Source organism: Rhinolophus hipposideros (assembly GCF_964194185.1).
Source record: "Rhinolophus hipposideros genome assembly, chromosome: 25".
Taxonomy (NCBI): Eukaryota; Metazoa; Chordata; class Mammalia; order Chiroptera; family Rhinolophidae; genus Rhinolophus; species Rhinolophus hipposideros.
In genome coordinates this window covers 12654669-12672132 of record NC_138071.1, presented here as the reverse complement: position 1 = coordinate 12672132, position 17464 = coordinate 12654669, and the positions used below count along the sequence as shown (strand labels likewise).

Here is a 17464-nt window from a genome sequence, read left to right as displayed (position 1 = left end):
TCGGCCAGCCCGGACCCACACCTAAGGAGGCTCTTTCAATGGCTGGGCCTTACAGACACCTGGCGGGTGGCAACAGACCTAGGGGTTCCTGAGCCTTGAGGCTGCCTCAAGCCCACTGTTGGTGGCAGCCAGTCTCAGTTCACAGCGAGGCCACCCCCATAGCCCTCAGGTCCATCACAGGCAGCAGCCAACCACATATAGCTTTGTGGCTTTTACCAGGTAGTCCTGGGCCAGTCACAGGCAAATCTGAAATTAGCCTGCATAGGAGCCCCTACTAAGAGTCACCAGAAACAACACACCCAGAGGCCAGCTTCAGACCACACCAGAGCACTAACTGGTTAGCCCCACAAGCAGCATACCCAAAGTGGGGTCTACACAAGAGCCCACGGGGGTGAAACCTCTGAAAGATCAGCTCACACACTGTGGACATCGCCAATCCCCAGTCAATCAGACTAGGAGTCAATCCCACCCACTGATATGCCAAAAGCAACCAAAGCTCAACTACAATAGGACACACACAACACTCTCAAGGGACACTCCTGGAGCACATGCACAAGAGATCAGGGAGACTGTGCCACTGGATCACATAGGACACATACTACATAAGGCCACCCCGCAAAGACTGAGACATAGGAGATCTACCTAATACATAGGAAGCAACGCAGAGTGACAGCCAGAATGAGGAAACAAAACAACATGTCCCAAATAAAAGAACAGGAGAAACCTCCAGAAATAGAACTAAATGAAGTGGAGGCAACCAACCTACCAGAAACAGAGTTTAAAACGCTGATTATAAGGATGCTTAAGGAACTCAGTGAGAATTTCAACAAAGGGATAGCAAGCACAAAGGACACAGAAACCACGAAAAAGAACCAGTCATAAATAAAGAATACAATGACGGAAATGAAGAATACACTAAAAGGAAGCAACAGCAGATTAGATGAAGCAGAGGATCGAATCAGCGACTTAGAAGACAAGTTAGCAGAATACACCCAATCGGAACAACATAAAGAAAAAAGAATAAAAAACAATGAACTTAGTTTAAGGCACCTGTGGGATGACATCAAGTGTAACAACACTTTCATCCTAGGAGTACCAGAAGGAGAAGAGAGGGAGCAAAGGATTGAGAACCTATTTAGAGAAATGATGACAGAAAACTTCCCTAGCCTGGTGAAGGAAATAGACATACAAGCCCTGGAAGTTCAGAGAATCCCAAACAAGATGGACTCAAAGAGGCCCACACCAAGAAACATCATAATTAAAATGCCAAAAGTTAAAGACAAAGAAAGAATCCTAAAAGCAGCAAGAGAAAGACAATTAGTTACTCACAAGGGAGCTCCCATAAGACTATCAGCTGATTTATCAACAGAAATTTTGCAGGCTAGAAGAGAGGGGCAGGAAATATTCAAAGTGATGAAAAACAAGGACGTACAACCAAAAAAAAAGCTGGGGTAGGTAACAATACTTATACCGGACAAAACAGACTTTAAAACAAAGACTGCAATAACAGACAAAGGACATTACATAATAATAAAGGGATCCATCCAGCAAGAGGACATCACCCTAGTAAACATCTAGGCACCCAAGATGGGAGCACCTAAATATATAAAACAAATATTGACTGACCTAAAGGCAGAGATCAACAGTAACACATTCATAGTAGGGGACTTTTACACCCCACTGACACCAATGGACAGATCTTCCACACAGAAAATCAACATGGAAACAGCAGCCTTACATGATACACTAGACCAAATGGATTTAATTGATTATTTTTAGATCATTTCACCCCAAAGCAGAATACAGTGGTACCTCAGTTTTCAAACATAATCCATTTTGGAAGACTATTCAAGTTCTGAAATGTTGGAAAACAGCCAATACCTAGGCCTCAGGATATTGCACTCAGTGGAACCCGCATGACATGTTAGACTTCCAAGTAGTGTTTGAAAACCAAAGCATTTACTTCCAGGTTTATGGCATTTGTAAACTGAAATGTTCGTCAAGGGAGACATTTGAAAACCGAGATACTACTGTATACATTCTTTTCAAGTACACATGGGACATTTTCCAAGATAGACCACATGTTAGGCCACAAAACAAGTCTCAATAAATTTAAGAAGATTGAAATCATATTAAGTGTCTTCTCTGACCATAGTGGTATGACACTAGAAATCAATTAAAAGAAAAAAAAACTGAAAACACACAAACACATGGAGACTAAATAACATGCTATTAAATAATGAACAGGTCAACACTGAGATCAAGGAAGAAATGAAATGACACCTTGAGACAAACGAAAAGGAAAACAAAATGACCCAAAATCTATAGGACACAGTGAAAGCAGTCCTAAGAGGGAAATTCACAGCAATGCAGGCCTACCTAAAGAAACAAGAGAAATCTCAAATCAACAGTCTAACTTTACAACTAAGGGAACTGGAAAAAGAACAGCAAAAAAAAACCCAAAGTGAATACACGGAAGGAAATTATAATAAAGATCAGAGTGGAAATAAATGAAATAGAGACTCAAAAACAGCAATACAAAAGATCAATGAAACCAAGAGCTGTTTTTTTTAAAGAACAGACAAAACTGACAAACCTTCAACCACGCTCATCAAGAAAAAAAGAGGACACAATAAAATCTGAAATGAAACAGAAGTGACTACTGACACCACAGAAAAACAAAAAATTTTAAGAAAATATCATGAGCAACTATATGCCAACAAATTGGAAAATCTGGAAGAAATGTATAAATTCCTAGAAGCATACAATATTCCAAGGTTGAATCAAGAAGAAATAGAAAATCTGAACAGACCAATTATTACCAACAAAATTGAATCAGTAATCAACAAGCTCCCAACAAACAAAAGTCCCGGACCAGATGGCTTCAGAGGTGAATTTTACCAAACATTCAAAAAAAGAATTAACTCCTACTCTCTTTAAACTATTCGAAAAAATCCAGGAGAGAAGGCTCCCCAGCTCATTTTACGAGGTCACCACTACCCTAATTCCAAAACCAGAAAAACACATTACAAAAAGAAAAAACTATAGGCCAATATCCCTAATGAACATAGATGCAAAAATCTTCAACAAAATATTAGCAAACCAAATTCAGCAATAGATTAAAAAGATCATACACCACGATCGAGTGGAATTCATTCCTGGTATGCAAGGTTGGTTCAATACATGCAAATCAATTAACGTGATACACACATAAACAAAATGAAAAATAAAAATCATAAAGTCGTACCAATAGATGCAGAAAAAGTATCTGACAAAATCCAGCATGCATTTATGATAAAAATTCTCAGCAAAGTGGGAATAGAGGGAACATATCTCAACATAATAAAGGCTGTATATGATAAACCCACAGCTAATATCATACTCAATGAAGAAAAGTCAAAAGCATTCCCCTTAAGATCAGGAACAAGACAATGATGCCCACTTTCACCCCTTTTACTCAACATAGTACTGGATGTTCTAGCCATAGCAATCAGACAAGAAAAATAAACGGCATCCATACGGGAAAGGAAGAAGTAAAACTGTCATTATTTGCAGATGACATGATATTATATAGAGAGAACCTCAAAGATTCCACCAAAAAACTTTTAGAACTGATAAATGAATTTAGTAAAGTATCAGGATACAAAGTTAATGTTCAGAAATTGATTGCATTTTTACACACCAATAATTGACTAGCAGAAAGAGAAATTAAGAAAACAATCCCATTTACAATTGCATCAAAACAAAACAAAAAAAAAAAAAAACCTCAGGAATAAATTTAACCAGGACATAAAAGACCTGTACTCAGAAAATTATAAGACATTGAAGAGAGATAAATGGAAACATATACCATGCTCATGGATAGGAAGAATATAGTTAAAATGTCCACACTACCCAAAGCAATCTATAGATTCAACACTATCCCTACCAAAATACCAATGGCATTTTTCACAAAACTAGAACAAATAATCCTAAAATTTATATGGAACCATAAAAGACCCCCAAATAGACACGGCAATGCTGAGAAATAAGAACAAAGCTAAAGGTATCACACAACCTGATATCAAATCATACTACAAAGCTACAGTAATCAAAACAGCATGGAATTGGCATAAAACAGACATAATATATCAAGGGAAAATAATAGAGAGCTCAGAAATATATCCATGCCTATATGGTCGTTTAATCCATGACAAAGGAAGCAAGAATTTACACTGTAAAGACAGTCTACTTAATAAATGGTGCTGGGAAAACTGGACAGACACATGCAAAAAAATGAAAGTGGACCATTTTCTTACACCACATACAGGCAAAAGCTTAAAATGGATTGAACACTTAAATGTAAGACCCAAAACCATAAAACTCCCAGAAGAAAATATAGAAAGTAAGCTCTCAGACATTACCTGTAGTCATATTTTTACTGATACATCTCCTCGGACAAGGGAAACAAAAGAAAAAAATATACAAATGGGATTACATCAAACTAAAAAGTTTTTGCACACCAAAGGAAACCATCAATAAAACAAAAAGACATCCTACTGAATGGGAGAAGATATTTGCCAATGATACATCTGATAAGGGGTTAATATCCAAAATGTGTAAAATCTTCATACAACTCAACACCAAAAAAACAAACAACCCAATTTAAAAATGGGCAAAGAACATGAAGAGACATTTCTCGAAAGAGGCCTTACAGATGGCCAATAGACATATGAAAAAATGCTCAACATCACTAATCATCAGAAAAATGCAAATTAAAACCACAGTGAGATACCACCTCACTCTGGTCAGAATGGCTATCATCAATAAATCAACAAACAATAAGTGCTGGCGAGGATGTGGAGAAAAGGGAACCCTGGTGCACTGTTGGTGAGATTGCAAATTGATGCAGCCACTATGGAAAACAACATGGGGGTTCCTCAAAAATTAAAAATAGAACTACCTTATGACCTAGCAACTCCACTTCTGGGTATTTATACAAAGAAATTCAAAACACTAATTCAAAAAAAATAAAGCACCCTTAGGTTTATGGCAGCACTATTCACAATAGCCAAGATACGGAACAAATGAAATACCCATCGATAGACGATTAGATAAAGAAATTGTGGTACATTTATACAATGGAGTATCACTCTGCCATAAAAAAGAATGAAATCTTACCATTTGCAACAACACTGGATGGACCTACAGGATATTATGCTAAGTAAAATAAGTCAGGCTGAGAAAGACAAATACTATACGATCTCACTTATATGTAAAATCTAAAGAACAGAAAAAAACGAGCAAACAAACAGAAATAGACTCAGATACAGAGAACAAACTGATGGTTGCTAGATGGGAACAGGGGATAGGGGATGGATGAGAAGGTGAAGAGATTAGAAAGTACAAATTGGTAGTCACAAAATAGTCAGAGGGATGTGAAATACAATATGGGGAATATAATCAATAATGTTATAAAGACTATGTAGGGTGTCAGATGGGTACTAGACTTATCAGGGGGATCACTTCATAGATTATATAAATGCCTAACCACTGTACTATACAACTGAAACTAATATTGAATGTCAACTATTTTACACACACACACACACACACACACACACACACACACACACAGAGTTCCAAAAAAAATGTATACACATTCTAAGAAAGGAAAAAGTCTATTAAAATTGTAATACTCAATATATACAGATAACAAAAGATGAATACAAGTCACATATGACTTCTGCAATTACAAGAGATGCTCAAAGTGGTTACCATCAGCGTCCAGACACTTCGGATTACGGTGGACTACTGCTTAAGCAAAGCTGACCAAAGTGTCCACTTGTATCGCTATGCATGCCGTTTCAATTTCTTCCCAAAGTACCGCCAGTGTAGCCAGTTTTCAACGGTACACCACATCCTTTAAGGTTCCCCATGGTCTACCCAGTAGAAGTCAAAGGGTGTTAAGTCAGGAGAACATTCTCGAACTTCAAATACCACTTCAATATGGTCTTGCACTCCTCGAATGACAATGGTGCTTCCACCATGTTCTTTGACCTGTCCTGCCTGTCGCATCATTACGCTCGCATTCATTTGATTGATGCCATCTTTTGAGTGAACGTCATACTACACATTGCTACCGTAATTCAATTCAACTTCAAAAAGTAACACATAGATAACATCTCTTAAAATGTGTATACATTTTTTGGTATATGTGTGTGTGCGTGTGTGTGTGTATATATATATATATACACATATGTATATATATACACATATATATACAAGAAACGTATACACATTTTAAGAAAGGAAAAAAACTGTATTAAAAGTGTAATACTCAATATATACTGATAACAAAAGATGAATACAAGTCATATATATACATTTTTTTGGCAACCGCAGTATATATGCTATGACCAAACAATACAGTGAATGTCTAAAATAAGAAAAATTTATTACAGTAAAAGATATATTGCCGGGCAGGCCCAGTGGTTCAGGAGGTTGGAGCTCCATGCTCCTAACGCCAAAGGCTGCCGGTTCGATTCCCACATGGGCCAGTGGGCTCTCAACCATAAGGGATGATTCCTCAACTCCCGCAAGGGATCATGGGCTGCGCCCCTGCAACTAATACTCAACAGGCACCTTAAGCTGAGCTGCCGCTGAGCTCCCAGATGGCTCAGTTGGTTGGAGCGTGTCCTCTCAACCACAAGGTTGCCGGTTCGACTCCTGCAAGGGATGGTGGGCTGCACCCCCTGCAACTAACAACGGCAACTGGACCTGGAGCTGAGCTGCGCCCTCCACAACTAAGACTGAAAGGACAACAACTTGACTTGGAAATTCCAAGTCCTGGAAATACACACTGTTCCCCAATAAAGTCCTGTTCCCCTTCCCCAATAAAAAAAATATATATATTCCCCCTCAAAATACTCCCCCTCGTTTCAAACACACTTATCCCACTTTCTTGCCACTTTCTGATGCAGTTCTGGAAGTCCTCTTTCATGAGTGTCTTCAGTTGCTCTGTTGTGGCTGCCTTGATGTCCTGAATCATTTTGACTTGGGGGAAGAGCAAGAAGTTGCAGAGTGCCAGATTCGGTAAATAAAGTTGATGAGGACACACTGTAATGTTTTTATTTGACAGAAATTGCCGTATGCCAGAAGTGATGCGTGACACGGAGCGTTGTCATGATGGAGAATGATTTACAGCTCACTTTAAAACACACCTTCTCTCAACTGTAGCTCACACCCGACTGACCGCAATGAAAATGTTGAAACTTGTCACACACTGTTACTAAGGTTCCACGTGCCGCTGCCTGTATTGAAGGTCCCTGCTTTTCTGTTGGATGGTACTCAGCAACAGCATTTACTGTATTTTCAACAGAAAGTCTCCATGTCACATATTGCTTCTGGTATGTCAATTTCTGTCAATTAGAAACATTACGGTGTGTTCTCATCCACCTTATTCACCCAATCTGGCACCGTGTGACATATGGCTCTTCCCCAAAGTCAAAATGACCATGAAAAGTAAACGTTTTGAATCGATACCCAAATCATGGACTACTACTCAACCATTAAGGAATGAGGTAGACCTATAATTATGATATAGTCGTGACAATGAATTAAAAAAAGAAAACTGCAGGACACGTAGTATGACCCCACTTCTATTTGGTTAAAAAATAAAAATAAAAAGAGGAAGGGTGCATATATGCATGAAAAAGTTTTATAAGCACATTTACTTAGGGGAATGAGAATGAATGGTAAAAAGCTGAAGGGTAAGGAGGGCAGAGGGAAGAGAGACCGTTGTTTAACTTTACATGCTTCTATGCTGTTTCAAATTTTATGAGTAAGTATGAAATCCAAAATTTAATTATCAATAATTATTAATACTGAATAGCATTCATTTTGAAGAAATTCAAGGATAAACTAGAAAACTGCTGGTCAAAATGAGGAAAGGCCACCAAGGGAACGTTTGTATATGCCCTCTAATCATACGAGCTTCGAAGAGTTGATAATTACAAGAAAAAAATTATTTCAATATTGGATAAGCTACTGGAAAAAAAGTCAAGACTAAGACCAGCAAGGAGGTCATTTGGGGTTTTACTGCGGCTGCTGTTTTTGTTCTTGTTAAGAATGTGGCTTATAAACGAGAAACAGGATGGCTATAGACAGTTAAAGCTAAAGGTCCAAGTGTAGGACTTCTAAGGATTACGGAAGCAGAAAGTGAGGATGTTTGTGACGACTTCCATGGTAACAATGTGCCAAGTTATTTGTGCCAAATTATAGGAAGATCTTGGGAATCTATGCAAATAGAAAGAAATGTGGCAGATGAGTGTTAAAACGAGCATATGGCCTAAATCAGGCGTATAAAACAACAGTTTCTCAGCTGTCAGTTATGACCCAGGAATGGGATCTCAGAGTCACTGTAAATGGACCCTGAGGACATCAACCGAATATTGAGCTACAGATTAAAAACAATGCAAAGTGTCCTTGGAGCCATCAAGACAAGTGCTAAAAACAGAAAGAGACAAACTATTATCCTCCCCGCATATAAAATTGTGGTGCACCTGCCCCAACAAACATACACTTCTTGTCATTTGTATCCTGCCCCTTCAACAACATACCGTACAGGAGTTTAAAAAAAAAAAAAAAAAAGACAAAAAAAGACCAGTGGGTCTCAAATGCCAGCCGCTGGATCAATCCAACACCAACCCTTTTAGAACCACCGGCAATTTTTTAAAACTACAGATTCCCAGGCCACACTCACAGAGATTCAGTGTCTCTACAAGGCCTTCTGTGTGGTCCTGATACAATGACATGTTTGGGAAATCTGAACTCCTTCTCTCTCTCTAATCTACTTCCAGAAAGGATTTAAGAGGGCTTACAATAAAAAAGTAAACCCAAAAGAAAAGAAACCACGTGAGGAACTACCAAAAATAAAGATGGTTCCTATACTTGAACATTAAATGGAAGTGGAAAAGATCAGCAAAAGGCCATTAGAATGATCTGAAGTGTGAAAAGCAGAGCTCAGAACTCTATCAGGGCCCACACTCCCACCAGAGCCCCCAATCAAGAGCAAGGCCAGCACAGACATTCCCCATGAGCTACAGGTACCCAGAGTTCCCCTTCTCGTCCCTTCCCATCTCAAATCAAGACCTACTGCACCAGGTGAGGGTGTTCTGAAGAAGGGGTGAGATGCTGAATAAAGCCCACTGCCACGTCACTCCTTTGGGTCTCAAACAACCACTCACATTAGTCTAGCCTGATACCACGACTGAAGCCAGGAACCTGCCTGGCTCACTTCTATCCACACTCTCCACCCACTGCACCACCTGATTCACTCAAGTCTTCCACACTCGAAAACCATATTTCAGTTAATTCATCTTCTCCAAAAAAAGCAAGCAGTGGGAACAGCAAACATGTTTCACGCAGGATAAGCAGTAATTCAAAGTGAAGCCCACCGTAAGGTGTGAGATTTCCCAGCTTTGATTCATCATGCCTAAAAGACACGTAACATAGGCTTTCTTACTCAATCACAGCCACTCGGAAGGAGCTTAAGATGATGAGTCCAATCGCCTCAGTTAAATAAGTCTCACTAGTGGAATCGTACCCCAATCACCCAGATGGAGAACAGCGGCATCCAGATTAGAACTTGTCTCCCCTGAATCCTAGGCCAATGATCTCTTCTCTGCCAGGTTGCTTCCCAGGGACAACGATAATATATTAGATTTATTAATTCAAGCACAGATTCCCTAAATCTCAATTCCTATTACACACGAAGTTGATATTATAAGACCATCCCAAGCAAACTACTTCCTACTTAAAGCACCTCAAAATGTGTTATGGCATAAAGAGAGGGGATGGTACATTAAGTCACTCCTCATAAGCATATAAATGGAAAAAATGTGCCAAGCCCGGTTTGTATCAGACTGAACATCTCAAAAATGCTATCTAAATTCTCACTAGGTTTATTATTTTCCCTATAAGTTGCTTAACTTCCTTAAAAAAGTCAACTGAAACCACTGCTCTTTTTTGCCTAAACATTAGAACTAGTGAGAAAAACATAACATTAATTTATCATATTGAGTCACACTGAAAATAAGTGAAATCCCACAACATTCCATCTGCATCGAATGTTCACAACCTGTGATTCTGCATCGATTTCCGCTGTAAAAACAAAAAGCATATGTCAGTCTCCCAAGAGAGGAAGCAGCACCAGATCCTGGGTGAGTATCCATCTCCCAACAAGAAATGAGGAAGCTACTTAAGCCCAGGAGCTGAAGCCCTTTACTTCCTTCGTTGTCCCTGATACGGCGAAGAATGTCCTCCAGTATTTAGCTACACACTTCCTTGGAGACATGGTATGTACCGCACCCCCTGCTAGAACCACCCGTATAGGGTGGGGAGCTAGCCCACGCTGAGAAGGGAGTGCACAGAGGCCTCCCGTCCTCCTTACGTGGATTCAAAAACCTGGCCAATTTTGACTTTTGAACTTATAAATGGAAACGAAAATGTTCACTTATTTCCCAAATCTCACTCTCCAAGGAAACTGGGGCACAGACTCACCAAACCACATGCCCCCTTTTACCAGGTAGTGATCGCTATAGGCCTCGGAGTCCCCACTCATGTGAATTAGAATCACGCTGTGCATGATTCCTTCCTAACCTCTGAAGCAGCTACTGTTTTTCACCACCACTGGTGAAGGCTTGGCTAAAGCTGACTAGGTTAAGAGTTGCCAGTTGGCTCAGTTGGTTAGAGCTCAGTGCTCTTAACAAGGTCACCAGTTCGATCCCCACATGGGCCACTATGAGCCACGCCCTCCACAACTAGATTGAAACAACTACTTGACTTGGAGCTGATGGGTCCTGGAAAAACACACTTAAAATAAATAAAAAATTTTTAAAAAAAGAGTTGCCAGAGGCCAAAATAAATTCCATGCAATAATAAAATGCTAACAGAAGTATGAATGCTGACAAGTTCTAGATGCTTCTCCCTGAGCCTGGTCTTGGCATTTATCTTTCCATTCAGGTCCCCTCCACTGGAAGATGGGTACAGGTTTCTCCTGCTATCCGAATGTAGTGTTTCTATGAAACCTTTCATAAACCGGTATGAAAAAAATTTTGAGCATTCCCAGACCCAAAATTCAATGCACAATGCATTTTGTTCCCCAGGATCAAAATGTTTAATTATGTCCAGTTTTACCTAAGCATGACACCATTACAAGGCCTCTTAGGCTTTTCTGATACCTTAGGACACATCTCGCTAAGGGATACACGGATAAATCAAGATAAAGCTCAAATGCTCACAGACACAGTTCAAAGCTCTTGATGCTGAGATGCTAAGCGTGGTTCCCGGGGAAGGCGCCGGGTGGGGCCACACTAGCTGCTGGAGGTGCAGCTGCCTCTGTAACGGCTCGTGCACAACACATGCTAAATGCTGTTCTCGCTTTTCACCTTTTTTCATAAAAGGGAAAATCCTCTTTGAATTTCTTTCGGTGAGCAAAAACAGACAGGTCTTTCATAAAAGCAAAGTGGCATAACACGAACATGCAGAAAGCGGGGGATACCTATAATGACTTTGGAATATACTGACTGGGTCGTGGGAAGTCAAAAAAATCTTAGTCTTGGCCCTGTAAGAAACACGAACGTGACCAAAAGCAGGTATGTTTCTACCGATCTTCCACTGTTTATAGTTATTCAGTGGACTTCATGTCAGCGAATCTCACCGGGTACCGAACAACGACCACCTCCACTGCCTTCTGCCTTTCATCACCCTGAAACACATATATCAATACCGAGGTGAAGCCCATTTGCGTGGAACATTGAACTTTAAGAAATTCAAGAGCTACTGTAAAAATACTGAAAATAATCATCAATGGAGACCCTGGCGCCTTTGCACTGGCAATTCCATCTGCCGGGAACACACTTCCCGAATGGTTGGTTCTCTAACGTCCTTCAGGTCTCAGGGCAAATAAAAGGAAAAGACTTTCTTACACCCCCTTTCTAAAGCAGCCACCCCTTCCTTACTCCCCACCACTCTGCCCCATTCCCCTATCTTCTATTATAATGCTTATTTCTTATTTACTTGTTTACTATCTGTCTCTTCCCTGACCCAGAAGGGCCAGACTCTGATCTACTTTTTTCACCACTGTTTCTCCAATACTCAGCTAGAGCTTGACACAGGAGATGATCAAAAAATATGTGTTCAAGAAAGAAAGGAAACATGATTGCTCATCAATCTATATCTATAGTCAGTACATGGCAGGGGCCACTGTCAGCATAACCTGAACCAGATGGATGCTTCCTTTCCACACAGAAAAAAATGACAGAATGCCTTTAAGCTGTAGTAAAAACTCCAGTGCTCCTTTACTTACAACCTTGATTGCAAGTTACCGTGTTCACCTGCTGGGAAGTAGGCAATTTTATTACTGCAGGGAAAAGTTTTACATCATATTCTACCTACTTCTTTGCAAATAGCTCTATAAAATAGTGTTATTCAGCCACCGTGTAGAATAAGGGTACTTTAAGTCACTTAAAGTTTTGTTTTTTCCTTTCTGCATGAGGTAAGTGCACATACGAAGGAAGGCAACAGACTACTCTCTGTCTCCTCTACACTGGAAAGACACATACTTCTCAGTTCAGAAACTTAAGGAACACTTAACTAAAATCTAAATTATAAGTAGCATTTCATACACGGGAGAAATTTCCAGTAAGCTACGCACCAGGAAGCTACATCCCACTTTACAACAACTCAGCAGCACAGTTCCTGTCCAAGGCAAAGTTATGGCCATCTCCTCCCTCCTTTAGGTGCCCCTCTGCTTGGTCACCTAATGAGAGAATCATGGTTCTTAGCCTAACACCAAAGACTGGCAGAAGGATTTCTTTCCCCTTTGGAGGCAATTAAATGAGTGGGGTGAAATAAGAACTGGGATTTGGCCTGTCCTCCCTTAGGCCTTCCACACCATAAGCAGGGTAAGATATGCTGCTTCCATGGCTGTTTCCTTCTGATAAGCACAGAAGATTCAAGAACTGGGGCCAATTCATTCTGCAAAAGCAGCCTATGGGCTCCAGATTGAAAAGACATACAAACTTAGCAAGTTACCATGTTTCCCCGAAAATAAGACCTAGCCAGACAATCAGCTCTAATGCGTCTTTTGGAGCAAAAATTAATATAAGATCCGGTATTATATTATACCCAGTATTATATTATATTATATTATGTTATATTATATTATAATTATATTATATTAGACCCGGTATTATATTAGACCCGGTCTTATAGTAAAATAAGCCTGGGTCTTATATTAATTTGTGCTCCAAAAGACTCATTAGAGCTGATTGGCTAGGTCCTATTTTCGGGGAAACACGGTAAATGGGAAAGTTTAGAGTGAGAAGACATAGAATAAGGCTCTATCCCCCAAACAGAAAGCAATTCAGGTCAATAAAACCAGAGAAAATGTCCATCTTTATGTAGATGCTAAGTGTGGTGACTGAATTTTATACTAAGTACACCATGACTTCTCCAACCTCATCTATTTAACATGTGCTGACAACATTCTGTTGCAGCAAAAGAAGGTCTAGCAAATTATTCAGAGAAACCCAGAGTTAGAATCCTTCAGAGTTTTGAAAAAAACAGTATCTGATTTGACAGACACTTACTTTTCCAGGTTGTATTTTGTCTGCCCACATACTTGCTAATCTCATCCCAATTCAGAAAACATAAATCCACCTTCAGTTTTCCATCATTCTTACCACCTTTTCTGTAACAGAACGATTCCAAAAATGCTTGTGTCAACTTACTGCCCACTTTCTCCTTAAACATTCCAGAACCAACTGTCTTTGCTTCTACTCAATAGCAGACAGCCTCTACCATCGCCATCATTTTTAAAAAACTGGTTTTCAAATGCAAAGATTTTTTACAACTCGATTCCCAAGTTCGTTCTTCTTGAATCTTAAAAAAAGTGACGCAGGACTTACGAAGATTGCAAGGTAGAGACCAGAAGAAATTTGCACCTCCCATGGCCCTATAGCCTGTTCCTTTGCCAGAAAAGAGAAAGGACTATTCCTCTTCACTGCAGCAAACCACAACCCTAGACCATTTCAGACCTTGAGCTCTTCCTGAGTTCAGACAAATCCAGAATGCTCTCACTGAAAAGCATGCCTCCGATTAGTTAGTGTTCCAGTTTCTGGCCCTCTCCCCAGAAGCAGAAAAGCAGTGATTACTGTCTTCCTATTCATCAAACTATTTCCTTCTCACTTTCCTCTGTCATAGAGCTCCGTCTTCCTTTGGAGAGTTCTTACGAAGCAGTTCCTAGTACCACAGGAAACGATTACTCTCCAGGAAAATACAACTTTGCTTAGCAAAAGAGCTCCACACAGAGCAATTTGCCAGTGGTCGATTTTTCATTCCAGACAAGCTTCTAAGCCTGACACAAATCTGTCTGTGCACAGCTCTGCAGTTCACCCCACTTCCCTCCCCTAATCCCTGCCTGGAACTCACCCATACCCCCTGCAGTTTGGTCACAAACAGTAGTATAGACTACTCAATCATTTAATTTTAAAATCCTCTTCCCAGACTCAAATGTGTCTTCCACACCACACTCCTATGCACTTCTGGGACGACCAGAAGCACCAAATGAAGGCCCTCACCACAACAGCAGTTCCTGGACAGGCAGCTCAATTACCATCAGCTTCACTCTCCTTCAATTTTGTGGCCATGCATCACCGGCCCCGCCCTCCTCGTTATAAACTCGTATCCTGGAGTCAGAGGCTTCACAGTGTGATGCTGAAGAGCGCGTGCCCTGGCAGACAGGCCTGCGTTCAAGTCCCAGCTCTGCCTCTTAGTGCCTGCCCTTGGGTAAACTATTAATTCTTTCTAAAGCTCAGATTACACATCTGTAAAATGTAGCAGGTGATCTTATCTACTTGATAGGTATTATAAATGAGATGATATAAGCAGAATACTCAGCACAAGACACGACCCTTAATAAACAAGTGATTGTTGATGTTCAATATCCATGGGGGTAATCCATGGGCAAGCAGGGACACCGCATGGAATATAGATACCCTGAAAGCCTCCAGCATTGGGAGAAGCAAAAATATGTTCAGCATCATTCCATTCCCACCCCCCAAATGAGAGGGGCCTTAGCAAAGGAAAACTCAGACAGATCCACTCAGTGTTGTCCATTCAACCACCAGACAACCAAGCCACGCTTCGCTCCTATGGTGAAGAGAAAGATCAGCGCTACTGAAACAGGAGCCAATTCAGGATAATCCTTTCATGGGCTGGGTCAATATTTTAAAAGGGGAAAACATGTGGACCTTGGGCAGTCCCTTCTCATTCAGTTTCTGATAAATTCTGACTCTTCATTTATGTATTTAAAAAAAAAGGAGGAAAAACAATATTCAAAACCCTAAGGATCTCAGCTGGTGGCAGAATATTAACTAAGAAATAAATACCTGAGAATTGGGGGGTAGGGGGAATCTTGAAATCTAACTTATACACACACAAGCTGAAGAACATTTTAATCCTGTGAAAGGCAATGAGCAAGAAAATAGGAAGTTTTTTTAAACTTTCTACAACAGCAAAAAACTGTGGAGCTCTGGGAGAAACAGTCATAAAAGACATTTGCTGTTCCAGATGGAAAAGTCAGAACTGCAGTTTGAAGCAAAATATAGACGTTTGTGGTCTTCACAAGCAGAAAATCTGGTTAACAACCAAGAAATGTCAGGTTCCAAGATCTGGGAGGAGTAGGGGGAGGACAAAAGAGGGGACACGTGATAAAGAGAATTTATACTACAAAACTATCATGGAGCTGGGGGTAAATTTTTTTAAATGAACTCTGCAGGGTTTCGAATTCAAAATTCAATGTAGGGAGTGCGGGGATATAAAATCAGACAGATTCTATAGCGTTAGAGACGAAGGCTGGGAATCAGAACACTTGGGCTCTGGCCTTGGCTCCAACCCCAACCACCATGTGACCTTAGGCAAGTCACTGCAAGGGGTCCGGGGGACACTAATGATCGCTAAGATTCCTACCGGCCCAGCACTGCAAGGGTCAAAAGGCGAGGGGAGTGCAAATACCGGGGGCTCTCAGGATTACAGACTTCACACAGAGCTGGAGAGGAAATGACGGGAAACGAGGGCCGGAGAGCAAGGAAACTTGGAGTAAGTCACTGAGCGTCGGTGCAAACAGCAAAGCTTCAAGATGGCCAAGTACTCCTAGGAAGAGTGGATGTCAGGATCTCAAAAAACTGCAAACTGCTCAGCAAATGTCAAAATGGACAGAAGGATGGGGGGCCCGGGAGGAAGGAGGGCAGACGGACGAATTATCTCCGTTAATCACTCAATAGTCGGTCTGTCCTGGGAACCAGCCAGGAGCTCCGAGTGCCGCGACCACGGAATTCACTGTGACCGCTGGTGCCAGGGTGTCCGGGAGGCAAAATTAAGGGGAGTCCGTGCCGGATTCCTTCACGGGAGGAGATTCCGAGAATGGGCGGAAAGTGAAGGGGGCAGAGAAAAGGGATCTGGGAGACTATGGAGCTGGCGGGAGGGGAAGAGGAGCCGGCGCCAGACTCCCGCCCCGAGCGGGTGGCGGGGTCGGTATCTGGGGCCCCGTTCTCACCATCTTGACAATGCCCCGCTGCACGGTGGGGACCGCGGGTCCCCCGGAGGAGCCGCCGCTCTGCGCGGAGGAGGCCATGTGGAGAGATGGAAAGACAGCGAGTTAAGCGGCGGGCCGGCTTGGAGGTGTCAATGTGGGTGTCGGTGTTGGTGAGAGCGCCCCGCGGCGAGAACCGGGCGGACGACGGGCTGCGGGCGACGGACTGGACAGACGCGCCGGGCGCTCACAAGAGCAGCAGCGGGACTGGGAGCGAAAAGGGAGACGCGATCTCCGCCGCCGCCACACGTTCTACTCGCCGCGCAAGCGTGCCAGAGCGGCACCGCCCTCCGGCCAATTAGCGCCCAGAGCCTGCCGGACCTCAAGCCAATAGGCACCCTGCTTGCGAAGCCCCGCCCTTTGGTCCCCAAACGGGTGGCGAGCTCCAGGAAGCGCTGAAAACGCTGATTTGCGGTGACGGGCTGAGTGTGGGGCGGGACTTCCGGGGCAGCCTAGTAGGTAGTGTCGGGAGGTGTAGTGAGAAGGAAAGGACACGTCAGCATCTGGCAGAAGGGCGCGGGAGGCCCTGGGAGCCCCGGGGGCAGGGCCTGCCTCGCCCACTGGCCTGACCCCGCCCATTGGGCCCCGCCCCGCGGGTCGCCGGGAACCCACGTGGACGCCCGCGTTCCAGGCGGGCGCCTCCGGATGGGGAACCACAAGCGTCCGAGGCCAAGTCCTGGAGGGATGTCGGTCCTCGCTGCACACCCACTTCCGACATTTCACCTCCGCCAAAAGTATGGGGAGAACTTGGAAAAGTCTGAGCATCGTGAAACCTTCGAGCGATGCTGCCCTTGACATGCAGCGCGGCCGCGCTTCCTCGCTGTACCC

General features: G+C 42.2%; 1 protein-coding gene across 1 annotated transcript in view; it reads right to left on the bottom strand.

Moving 5' to 3' along the window:
• Window positions 1-16905, bottom strand: part of SND1 (staphylococcal nuclease and tudor domain containing 1) — a 412208-nt gene extending 395303 nt beyond the window's left edge. The window contains exon 1 of the mRNA XM_081038319.1: window positions 16601-16905. Within this exon, the coding sequence (XP_080894445.1) occupies window positions 16601-16678 (78 nt within the window). The 5' untranslated portion in view covers window positions 16679-16905. The remainder of the gene's footprint in view (window positions 1-16600) is intronic.
• Window positions 16906-17464: the final 559 nt, after the last annotated feature.